Source organism: Lathyrus oleraceus, chromosome 7, assembly GCF_024323335.1.
Source record: "Lathyrus oleraceus cultivar Zhongwan6 chromosome 7, CAAS_Psat_ZW6_1.0, whole genome shotgun sequence".
Taxonomy (NCBI): Eukaryota; Viridiplantae; Streptophyta; class Magnoliopsida; order Fabales; family Fabaceae; genus Lathyrus; species Lathyrus oleraceus.
In genome coordinates, this window is record NC_066585.1 from 178575524 (window position 1) to 178588899 (window position 13376).

At 33.6% G+C, this 13376-nt stretch overlaps 1 protein-coding gene across 1 annotated transcript; it reads right to left on the reverse strand.

The window, feature by feature from the left end:
* Positions 1 to 1915: 1915 nt before the first annotated feature.
* LOC127102748 (uncharacterized) lies at positions 1916 to 10376 on the reverse strand. The gene is made up of 11 exons (XM_051040087.1): positions 10362 to 10376; positions 10131 to 10235; positions 3480 to 3563; positions 3282 to 3397; positions 3102 to 3203; positions 2825 to 2938; positions 2681 to 2737; positions 2524 to 2590; positions 2385 to 2438; positions 2074 to 2184; positions 1916 to 1999 (listed from the first exon to the last, which is right to left on the reverse strand). Exons 1-11 carry the CDS (start codon positions 10374 to 10376, stop codon positions 1916 to 1918), a joined length of 909 nt encoding a protein of 302 aa, XP_050896044.1.
* Positions 10377 to 13376: the final 3000 nt, after the last annotated feature.

The following is a 13376-nucleotide window of genomic DNA, read 5'->3' on the forward strand; positions in this document are numbered from 1 at the left end:
TTACATGAAGCCTCCACCTGGTCTCATTTTGTCTACACCAAATCTTGTTTGCAAATTGCAAAGATCTCTTTATGGTCTGAAGCAGGCCAGCAGACAATGGAATACAAAACTCACTGACACCCTTATTGCATCAGGTTATATCCAATCCAAAGCAGATTATTCCCTTTTCACTAAGACTTCCTCTCAAGGTTTCACTATGATTCTGGTTTATGTTGATGATTTAGTAGTTGGAGGCACTGATTCTCATGAAATTTTGCAAATCAAAACTTGTTTGGATGCAAATCCCTCTAACCATCTCTCTGTATCTGGTAACAGTTAAAAGGTTTCAGCCTTTGGAGTAAAAGCTTCCCGATTCGTCCAGCACCCACCGTTCCTATCGTCTTTCCTTCAAGATCATAGGCTCTATGTGCAATGCCAGCAACATCCCATTCTCCTGTAATAGACTGATGGTAACCAGGCACAAAATTCCTCACCAGAATGAGAATTCTCATGAGCTCATCCTCAGCAACAGATACTGTGTCCAATTACTAGGCACTACCCTCCAATCTGATATCAACTAAATCAACTAAAGAACCTAAATTTGCAACAGAATGACTCAAAGTACCACTAAGATTAAAACACGGCAAATTAATCATCGAAACTTTATCATCAGAATTGCATTTTAATCAAATTTATATCATGTATAAAGTTGTTGAGGCATTTCCACAAACAGCTTGTGAGTGTACATATTAAGTAGTATTATAAACATGTTGATTCAAATGAGATAAAAAATGAAATTTGATATTAAGAAAACTAGAGATTAAAGAGAAATGGAGATAGAAGAGGACCTTTATTTCTGTGATAGAGAAAAGTCGACGGCGGTGTAATTGGTTGACGGTGGCGGAAGCTTTGCATAGAATATGAATGGAGTGATAAACTCAAGTCCAAATTTTGGGAATAAAATAAGGCCCCTCAATGGGGCCTAAAAAAAATGCATTATATAAAGGGCCTAAAATTTTAGGACCTAAAATAAATCTCAATGATAAGGGGCTTAATATATTGGGGCTTTAATAGGGCTTAATAATTAGGGCTTTTAAATATAGGGCTTATTTGACAGCTCTATGAATACATCATTATTAACCATAAATAATAATAGTAATGATTTCATGAAAAAGGATCATCTAATACTAAGAGAATTTCTCCAACGTGAAATATGTATATCGTTCCCCTTTGTGCTCCACTATAGTATTACTATGAAATGATGATAATGGATTATGGTTCAACTATTTAATTTATATATGTACTGAATTATTGATCTCCAGGGAAAGAGATCACAAAGGATGTCATATTTTGTATGTATAAAAACATGCAACTGTGACTTTGATTTTACTCTTCTTCATTTAGAATTTTTATATCATGTTTGTTATACTTTTTAGATTAACATGAATTTATAAATTAGCAAATCTAATGATATTTTCTTCTTTTCTTAAGGATTGAAATAATTTCTAATAGCTATCTTTTATTTATTTTTGTTGTGTATATCATATTTTTTATTTTGAAACACAGTAGAGAATTGTATTGTGTTGTAGCTTCAAATACTTTTTTTTGTAAAACTAATAATGAATATTTTATATTTTGATTTTTAAGAAAGACAATGTAACAAATATATGTGAAAATTTTGGGCATAAATGAAAAACACTAATTACTATATACTTTAACTAAAACTTAATATATGTGTAATACATATCACATATTTTTATCATCATATATAGTAGTATTATCTTTCGCGTGTACGCATTTAAGAAAATGGTTAAATAAATAAAATATATATTTATAAATATGTCTGAAATATATCTATGAATATTTTATCATCAATTATTATAGATGCTGTTATAATATTTCAAAATTTACTTTGCATAATGATCCCTAACTCTACCTATATATCCAATTTCATTTTATTTTCTGCATAAGCCATACGGCTTTTGAACATTTCCCATTCTTCATGACACCTTTCTCTCACCTGATGCAAACCACATTTTGATATCAATCTCAAGGATACAAAAATTCACCAAACAAAATAAAATTGATACATACCCCTTCCCACGGTTCTCTTCCACTATCTGCTTGCCCTTGTTTGTTAAGGGAAGGAATACTTTTGTGGATAATCCATTGACTATCAACAACTCCTATTTTATCATGAGCAGACTATATCCAATCCAAATTAAATTCATCAGGTTCAGTATTGATGAACATAGACACATACACAACACGAACATTAGACATGACACTGACACGTCGACATCATAAATATCAGTGTTGCCTCGGTGTTAGTGTTCGACATTGACATGTACACAAACAAGTTTTTTTTTTTCAAAAATGTATATGCTTCAAATATAAATACAAACCTCCACACATTTTCTGAGAGCGAAATCAAGACCCCATCCATGAACTAGGTCATTCTGGCAATATGAATGTAAAATTAGTGAGATTATTATGCGATGAAAAATATCAATATATTTATGACATAAAAAGGTTGATATAAACCTGTATCATATGCCATACACAACGCCATGCATCTCTAGAAAATACAGGAGCCATGATCTCGACAAATCTGAGAGTTTCAAGTTAGTTTATTATGTAGTATACAACTAAGTATAATAAATGGTTATATAACTCAAATGTTAAACACATATTTTCTTACGCAGCACAAGGTGGCGCAGGTGGACTAGAACACCAACCATCTTTCTCCTCAGCTTCTCTATAAACATTGGATAACAAAAGTTTAATAACTAATATAACGTAATGACGATGTAACAAACTTAAAGATAGTTATTTATACACTTACTTATGGACTTCTACATTATCCCTTTTTTTTGTCATTTGCCATGTATAACTACTACTTTGGTCTACAGCAGGCTGTGAGATCTCCAAACCATGTTTCTTTACCATTTTTAAATACCTACAACACGATACATGTATTAATTCTCGCAAAAGAACTGAAATAGACTCAGATACGATACTGATATATCATAGTCACATGTGTCTCATGTCAGTGACGGAGACCGAACATAATTTTATTTAGAAGTGTTAATTTTCCATAGGTTATAAAGCTTTATACTTACTCTTCTGCATCGAAATGCTCCAACCCTAGATCTTCGTCCCAAATAAAGATATAATCATAGGAGGCCACAATGTCAGGATGTAGAAACCGTTTAGCATACCACCTTCAACCAAATTGCAGCATTTTATCTCAAAAATACTTAATATAATCAAAATACTGAATTAAAAATTATGTTACAGACCATTTAGTTTGCTTGCTAGCACTGATATGGATTGCTCTCTTTGACCACTCAAACTGATTCCACTCACTAATACGATCATCATAGTGGAATAACACAATAGTGAAGTTTTCAGAGAACTGTAATGTTAAGTCCAAGAATCATACAGAGAGAAAAACAAATACACATTAAAAATTAAAGCAAGGTAGAAACATAAATTACCTTTTTTATTGAATCATGGATGTTGTTTCTCTGATCATAACCAACGGTAAAACTTACGAGATACTTTGGTTCTATGCTTAGGTCCTATAAGTGCCACCTCCATCAAGAAAAGAGTCTGATTAGTGAACATGAAATTCTAACCCATAATTTCTCGAAGTTGTTCGGTGTTAATCATGCTAGCACATGTAGTTATTTTAAGGATTATATGTTATGATATAATCTAAGTTGTGTGGTCTAAGTCTAAATTAATTAGAGTTTAGGATTTATTACTTACTTAATAAACAAGTTAGATACTCGGATATAAATACATATTAGAACCGATGATCGTGTTTTCGGGATTAAGGGTTGTTAATCAATCGATGTAAAAATGAATGGTACTAATGGCATTCTGAATTCTCTTCCAATTCTTGACGGCAAAAAATTAGAACCGATGCATCAAGAAGATGAAGTCCTTGTTCGGATTTCATGAAATCCTAGAAGTGGTTACTAATGGCGTCATTGAGTTTGATGAGGATGCAATTGATGCTTAGAGAGTCGCGAATAAGGAGGTGAAGAAGAAAGATTGCAAGGCCGCGTATTGCATTCAATCGGTGGTAGATTTGACAAATTTCGACAAGATCTCCCATGCTGAATCGACGAAGGAGGCATATGATATTCTTGTCAAGTACTATGAAGGAGGTGAGAAAGTCAAAGTCGACAAATTGCAGACCCGACAATAAAAATTGCTGCAGATGAGAGAAGATGAAAAGATTGCAGGCTATGTGTCGAAGGTACAAAATCCCGTCCATCTCATGAAGGATTGTGGTAAAACCCTAACTGATAAGATGATAGTTGAGAAGGTAATGCGTACGTTGACCTCTCACTTTGATCACATTATCATAACTATTCAAGAAACCAACAATCTTAAAACTGGAAGATTTGGTTGGTTCGTTGAAGGCGCACGAGATTAGGATTTTCGAAAGGAAATTGGTTAAAGATTCGATACAAGATCTGTAGGCTCAGGTTTGGAAGAAGCATTGTGGTTCCTACATGTTCAAAGGAAAAAGAGACAAGACTCAGAGCAAGAAGTCTTGGTTGAAACCTCAAAAGTATAAGGTCTATGATAATGCTTCTGAATCCTCGAAAAGAGGAGAAGGAAACTCCTATCAGAAAGACAAAGAGAAAAAAGGTGTGCAATGCTATAACTGTAAAAAGTGGGGTCAGTTGACCAAGAATTGTTGGTACAATAAAGACAAGGGAGTGACAAAAGGAAATGAGGAAGGAGAGAACCTTGTACGCCAAGATGCAGATGATTCTGAAGATATGATGGTTATGGCTGCCTTTGCAGATGACCATGTCCACTCCAAGATTTGGTTCCTCGACTCGGGTTTCTTGAATCACATGACAGGTCGAAAGGCGTGGTTAGAAGATTTCGACTCGTCGAAGAAGAACAAGCAGAAAATATTGGTGACATAGTTATTCAAAGAAGCAATGGAGGAAAAGCTATGATCAAAGATGTACTATATGCACCTAGAATGAAGTGAAATATGCTAAGTGTTGGATAGCTGACCGAAAAAGCTTTCTCAATGATTATGAAAGATGGAGCCTTGGAACTGTTCGACACTCAGAATAATTGGTCTTAAAATCTCCTTTGTCGAAGAATAAGACATTCAACACCATGATCAGTTTGACTGAGGTACAATGTCTAAAATCTGTTGTCCACCACATGTAGAGTTCGCTGTGGCATTTGAGGTTTAGACCTTTAAACTTTCGATCACTCAAGATATGATAATTGGTATACCAAGTCTTAAGATACCCGACAAACGCTGTGAAGGTTGCTTAGTCGGAAAGCAATCCATAAAGTCTTTCGTTTCGACTATGCCAATGAGATCCTCTTGCATACTCGAAGTTATACATTCAGATGTATGTGGCCCTTTTGAGGAGCATACCATTGGTGAAAATAGGTAGTTTGTCTCATTTTTCGATGAATATAGTCGAAAGCTTTGGATCTATGTGATCAAGCGAAAGGACAAAGTATTTGCAATCTTTAAGAGATTCAAAATACTTGTCGAAAACCAGAGTGGAAAGAAGATCAAGGTTTTGCGAACAAATGGAGGTGGCGAATATACATAAAATATGTTTGAAGAATTCTGTATAAAACATGGTTTTGATCATGGGGTAACTGCTCCTTATATGCCTCAACATAATGGAATAGCAGAAAGAAGAAACATGATCATATTGGACATGGCAAGATGCATGCCAAAGCAGAAGAATTTTCCAAAATCACTATGGGGTGAAGTTGTTTCCACTGTTGTTTATATTATAAACAGGTGCCCTACCAAGAAGCTGGAGAACAAGGTTCTTGAAGAAGTGTGGAGTGGAAAAAGACCATCAATGAGTCATATGAAGGTGTTTGGCTTTATTTGTTATAAGCATGTTCTTGATGCTAGAAGAAGGAAGCTTAATGACAAGAGTGAACCTATGATTCTGGTAGGATATCATAAAACTGGTGCATACAGGTTGTTAAATCCAATTAATTAGAAGATCATGATGAGTCGAGATATTTTGATTGATAAGTTTTTTGGCTAGGATTGAAATTTCTAGTGATGCAATTGACAAGCCATTGATGAGTTATGATTTTGACGAAGCAAGTAATGATGTCGAAGTTGAAGATATTAGCGATATTCTAGTCAAAGTCGAAGAAGTTGCTGATATTTCCGACATAGTCGAAGCCAAATATGGTGTAACTAGTCAAAGACCTCAAAGAATTAGAGTTCGTCTAGCAAGACTTCAAGACTATGAAGTAACTGGTGATGTTAAAGTCACACCAGATGAAGAATTAGTTCATTTTTCCTTACTTGCAGGTGTTGAACCAATCAACTATAGCAAATCCATAAACGATAAATAACTGAAGTAAGCTATGTTCAAAGAGTTACAAGCAATTGAAAGAAATGACACACGGGAGTTAGTCAAATTGCCAACACATACAAAAGTTATCAAAGTTAAATGGGTGTTCAAGTTGAAGCACAATGTTGATGGGTCGATAGAAATACATAAGACAAGATTGGTAGCTCGAGGTTTTCTTCAGAGAGCAGGATTCGACTACTCTGGTATACACACCAGTAGAAAGATTGGAAACTTGTCTTATTTTCTAGGCATGTAATTTCAAATGTCGAAGCAAGGTATGGTGCTACATTAAAGAAAATATGTCAAAGAGATACTTAAGAGATTTATGATGGATGATTTGACTCCTGCATCTTCACCTGTCGAACCAAACTTGATGTTGGAGAAGTATGGAGAGGAAGACAAAGTCGATGCAACTTTGTTCAAACAAATTATCAGATCTCTAAGACATGTGTGCAACAGTCAACCTAAATAGGTTTCTTAGTCGGTTTAGTGAGCAAATACATGAGCGAACCAACTGTGTCACATATGAAGGTTGCAAGAAGAATCCTGAGATAATTAAAAGGATCGATAAACAATGCAATTCTATTTCGAAGAGACTCTGAAAGCAAATAAGTTATCGTTACTTTCTATTCAAATGTTGATAGGTGTGGAGATAAGGAAGATCAAAGAAGCATAATTGATTATTTCTTTCAAGTATTTGGTGCCCCAATTTCATATGCTCGGAAAAGCAACCTATGGTGGCATTGTCATCTTGTGAGGTTGAATATATAGCAGGATCTAATGTTGCGTGTCAAGCAATTTAGATCAGATATGTGCTTAAAGAAATGGAAGTCGAAGTAAATAAACCTCTGATGATGCAGATCGACAACAAGTCAGTCATAAATCTTGCGAAGAATCCAGTTTTGCATGGAAGTAGTAAGCACGTCAAAGCTAGATTTCCCTTCGTAAGGGAGAAGGTAAATCTAGGTGAACTTGAAGTAAGACATTGCTCAAGTAAAACAAAGTTGACCAATATTTTCACCAAATGATTGAAGATCGACAAATTCCTGAATTTGAGAAAGAAATTAGGAATAGTTCATATCGACTATGATTAGCGTATGTTCGACAACTTGAACTATATGGAAGTATGTTGTGATATAATCAAAGTTGTGTGGCCCAAATCCAAAGTTAATTAGGGTTTATTATATATATATATATATATATATATATATATATATATATATATATATATATATATATATATATATATATATATATATATATATATATATATATAAACCCTAGAAAAGGACAACAAACGAAAGGCACAAGATGTGCCATAAGTATTCCAACAAAACAAAAAGGAATACAATCATTCAAAACAAAATACAAAATGGAATACAACTTCTTAAAAGACAAAAGGAAAGGAAAACAAAGCAATAGAAAAACTACGGCCATTAAGCAATAACCAGAAAAGATAACTCAAGAAGAATACCCACACACCAAGCCCCATCGAGAGAGAGAGAGAGAGAGAGTCCGACTAGATCTCAAACCACTAGACTCAATAACCCAAGAACAAGGAACCTCTAATAATCCCAAACCACTAAAATCATTTAAAGAGGGTCTGAAATCTTGATTCATTATCGATCCATACACAAAATAGGATTCTGAAGTCAATCAGATAAGGAGTTTGAGTTTACAAAAGACCATCTTGGAAACCAAGCCAAAAAAATAATCTTCTCTTCCAACTCTTTCACATTTGCTAACGAACCTCAAGAATAACTTATCATTAGCATAATCCCAATGGTTCACACCACAACATGTCAAATCATAGCAAAACCACCCTACTCTTAATTTTAGAACCTAAAGAAATAAAAAAAAAACAAAAAAGAATCCTAAACTCACCAGGAAGAACCACCTGTAATCCTAACCACTCAAAGGTCATATACAACGCAATGGAGGACAACTACAAGCAATAAAAAAATGAGAGTCAGAGTCAAGCCGATCTCCACATAACACACATGAAAGGTCATCAGACCAACAATAACCTTAAGCTTGAAAGAATTCTCTCTACAAGGGAACTTATCCAACAAAAAAATTCAAGAGAAGACCACCATCTTAGACGGAGCTCAACTGTCCCAAATGCGACGAAGAGTTGAGATATCCCTCACTAGGTGGGAATTAGAGAAGGGACTAAGCTCTACTTGAACTAAGTAAGCAGACACCATTGAAAAAATACCATCCTTATTATGCTTTCAAAACCACATATCTCTCTTCTTATTAAATTGGAACTGACTAAGGACTAATAAAACTCTGAGACTAATGGTTCTTAATGTAGGAAGAAGAATCTCCTCCACCTAAGATCCTAGATGATCCTTTCATTCTCCTATTTTTATCTAACTCACTCACTTTACCATCTTAAGCTTGGAAATATAAAATAATCTAGGAAACCTATCATTAAGAGATATATCCCTGATATAAGGGTCCTCCCAAAAGAGGTGTGACGACCTTTCCCAACCTTCTTGACCAGTTCACCCTGAAACCAATTTTGAGGATAGTTTTTTTTAGATCGAAGGACATAAATTCCTTTCCACCACGAGGTAACAAAACGACGACACACGACTCTAGCCCCGCATAAGGATGTGAACAAGGAAACACCATATCCAACAACCAAAATATCGAATCAAAGAATAAAAACACCTAATAAGACCCATTCTCTCCATTTGGCTAAGAAAGCTAAGTTTACCTTCCAGAGATCTCTCACACCCAAGAAATAAGCCTTTTCGCACCAAAGTAACTAAAGGTTTCCAAGTAGATTCCAACCAAGGATTGACTCCTACTGAAAACCCCATATACTTGAATATGAGAGACTTAATTTTGCAACGAAGGGAATTCTCAACTACAGATCTAAGAAAGAGGGATCAATATTAATCTCAACCACATTATTTTTGTGAAAATTAACCCCAAAACCTAAACAAGCTAAAAACTCCTTACTATAGCTTGAATAACCAAAAAATTCTCCACTGAAGTATCTTCCAAGAATACAGTATCATCAACATACTAGAGATTTCTAAATTGGAAGATCCATCTTTAAAACTAGAGAAAATAAATAGCTCGCTAGCCCTTCTAACTAAATCACTAAGTCTCTCTACCACAAAGAGAAAAAGGAAAGAAGTTAGAGGATCTCCTTGTTTCAAATCTATTTGGATCTTAATCTCTTATGTTAGGGAACCATTAACCAGCGCGACCAAGTTACTGGAAAACATAGGCTATAATCCAAGATTTCCACTTATCATTAAAGTGAAATCTGATATTCATATAATCCAGAAAGCTCTAACTAACCGAACTATACGCCTTCTCAAAGTGAAATTTAAAGCTGAGACCTCCCTTTCTAGAGCACTTTGCAAAATCAAATGGCTCATCAACAAACACAACTTCATCTACCAACACATTTTCCCTTTTAAAAAAGAAGATTAATTAGGAGAGATTAAGTTATCCATACCCTAGTTTGTTGGATAGAACTTTGTCTACAAACTTATAAAGAGATATTACAAATTCTTTTATAACAATTTTTCATTTGTCTGTTTGTAATAAGGAATATGTGAACTTGATAGTCATGTTAGTTTTTATGTCACTATTTCATACTTTGTTATTCTTTATAACTTATTCATTCACCCACACTATAACCAATTTAAGTAAATATTTCAATAACAATTCTGAATTTTAAGACAATAGAATAAGCAATTATACGTTTAACTAAGTTTCTTGTATGATGAATTTGCATACATGATGTGGTAGACCCCATAACCGACGAAGATACAAATCTGATTGAGATTCGATAATTCTAGGGGGTAACCTTTCAGCTCCTCGAGGATTCGTAGGTATCCAAATCTACATCATAATCAAATGTACCTATTAATAAGTGCAACATTCCAATATTTTGATAAACTATAGGTAGTACAATAAAAAGAATACATAATCATACCTTTGTGTTCTCATTGTGCTTGTGAAACTTACTAATCCAGTGCCCATGACTTCTAAGATGCCGTGAATATATTCTAGGACTTTTGTGATGATCAGTGGATGAAATAAGATTCATCTAACAAAGAATATAGATTACAACATTGTTATCAATTTAATTAATCACTTAAAATGACCCTTAAACAAGATTACACACCTTTGTTAACGGTAGTGCTGGAAATGATAATCCTATAAAGACACCAAAAACCAATCCAACAAATAATGCTATTGATGTCTTTATTGCATCTTTACGTACTTTAATATTTACACTGCATAACAAAAACAAAAATATGTTAGATAAAGTATACGTAGTAGTAGCTAGGAGGAATAATTCATGACATAAAATATATATATTCAAAGACACACGATTTTGTAGGAGACACCATTGTTGTATTCAATATCTTTTGGAGCATGCACTCAAAAGTGAGAGAAGATGAAAATGAATTGTGATTTGCGATTGTGTAATAGATCTGTAAGATTTGGGATTGGAAAGGTTGTGAGTTTGTGATTGTGATTTTGTGTCATTTGAGATTCTGTAACTGATTGTAAACGTAAACCAATACTTTGAAATGGGAAAAACAAGCTTACCATTTTTTAAGATATAGGGTCTGATTTAGTTCTTTTATTCTATTTTACTTCTCTTTTTTTGTTCTCTCTTATCTATGTATGACGCTTGTTTTAGAAAAAATAAGTAATTAATTGACTGTTTCAATTGTGCTAATGGAATTTATGTTCAATAAAATGTCTATCTTTTCTTTTTTTTAATTATGGAAAAGAAAGAACTTAGTAATTTGACTGTTTTCAATTCAATCAACCTTAATAAATTAGGAATCATTTAATAAACGGTTACTTTGACTGTTTCAATCAATTTCAAATCAATAAAAAAAAAATCAACAATAGATCAAATATGGTCTTTTACTACAAATTGTTTTCATAATTTCAAGAATATTAATAATTTTGTAATTAATGTTTATAAATTTTTTAACTTAATGACCAATACCGATATTATTAAGAGTACCATTAATATTAATACACGTATTCTCATCTAAAATCATCACATTTCATCCCATTTAGAGGAAGTCTTTGGAGGAAGTGGGTAGACTCTAGTCTTACTATGTATTTCCTCCATTTTTTATTATATGTTACTTTGAAAAAATATTTTGTACCACAATATAAGTTATTTTATAATATCAATGAATCATTAATGTTATTTTTCCTATTATACCCTTAAATATTTATTATTCTCTTTCTTTTCAATTATGTCAATTTGTCTTTCCAGTACCATTAATGAAAGATAATTTTGTAAAATCCTCAATAATTTATCTTTTTCATACCATAATTATTACATTTCTTAATACGTGTGAAAAGTCAAAAACGACTTATAATAAAAAACAGAGGGGGTATCATATATTCGTTTGAGAAAGAAAGGTGGTTGTTGACCTTAGTCTTATCATGTGTTCTATTTGCAATGTTTTTGTCTAGTCGGCTTCTCACTTGTTTATCGTCTGTGAATTAGTTAGCATTATTTAGTATAGGATTTTCACATAGTTGGGGTGACAAACAGTTTTTCCCCGGGTCTCTAGTCTTCTCTTCGAGAGTTTTCTTTCTTTAGATTGTAAGGTGGGGTCTAGGTTTTTTTTTCTATGATCTGACATGTCGTGGTCTGGACCATTTATAAGACAATAAATAAGCATTTGTTTTCTAGTTATACAACAAATGTGAAAGAAGTGGAGGAGAGAACTATTTTTTTACTTAAAAATGGTTTTAGGGTAGATTAGAGGAGCTCTTGCACCTTCATTAATTTCATTTAGAACTTTATCTTTTGCATTAAACAATAGCGTATCGAGATTTCAGGCAAGTTAATAGTGCTTATGTATCTTTGTTCTTTTCTTGGTGGTGCTTGATTTGGTGTTGGTGGTTCAGCTGACTTGAGCTGTAATTTGATTTTCTTTTGGTGTGCAATTTTTAGAGGCTGATTTTTTCTGGAGGTGATTATTAGAATTTTGGGTCACAAATGTAATATTACAAGTGTTATGACCCTTATTTTATTACCCAAAACTAAAGTGATATAATTGATATTAAATATATGGGTAAGTGCATATATGTCATGAAAGGTTATTGTGTGGATACCATAAGGCAATATCCTAATTTGATGAGGGACCAAATTAGAATATTAAAAACTAAGTAGTAGCCTTTAGGGAGTTACTTATATGGGTTATGGTCCCCATTTGTAGAAAGACGATAAAATAATTTATCAGGTTTTCTCTCTTCATCCTCATTAGAATAGAATAAAAAGATCCTAAGACACTATACAAATCGGAAGATCACATACCCGTAAATGTTCAACGATTCCAATGGGAAACTTTGGAACGCATTCGCCTTCTTTCTCATCTTAAATTCGGGTATGAGTTCATAGGATGTGGATTCATAGGGAATAGTTTGGGATTGTGTTCTTGATTTCTATATGGATAGAAATCATACAGTAAAAAATAGACCCAACAAGTGGTATCAGAGCCACCCATGTCTGATTTAATTTAACTTTTGGGATTTTTTAAATAAAGGTTCTTAAATTGTGATCTCTTTTGATCTTCCAATTTGTGTAACGATTAATCTTTTTATGTTGTAAATCATGTTTTTTGGTCTTATTTGATGATGTGTTTCATCAAATTTGTGTTAGATGCCGAATAAAAAAAAAATTTAATTTTTTGTGTTTGTCTCTATTTCTGCAGAAAATCACAGTCTGAGAGCGATGATGGTCGTCACCATTGGTGACAGGTGACTGTTATGCTATGAAGCCCACTTACGAGCGTGATATTGTCGACGACCGTCAACAATGACAGACGAGTACCCCTTTCAGATGAAGAACATCATCGTTGGATGACGGATGATCTCTGTTGGGCATCACCAGATGACGACCGTCATGGCATGTGACGTCTAAACTGACACCTCGTCTAATTTAGTGTCATTTTTTTCTGGCTTTTAAATTTTGTATAATTCAGAAATGTATTGGTT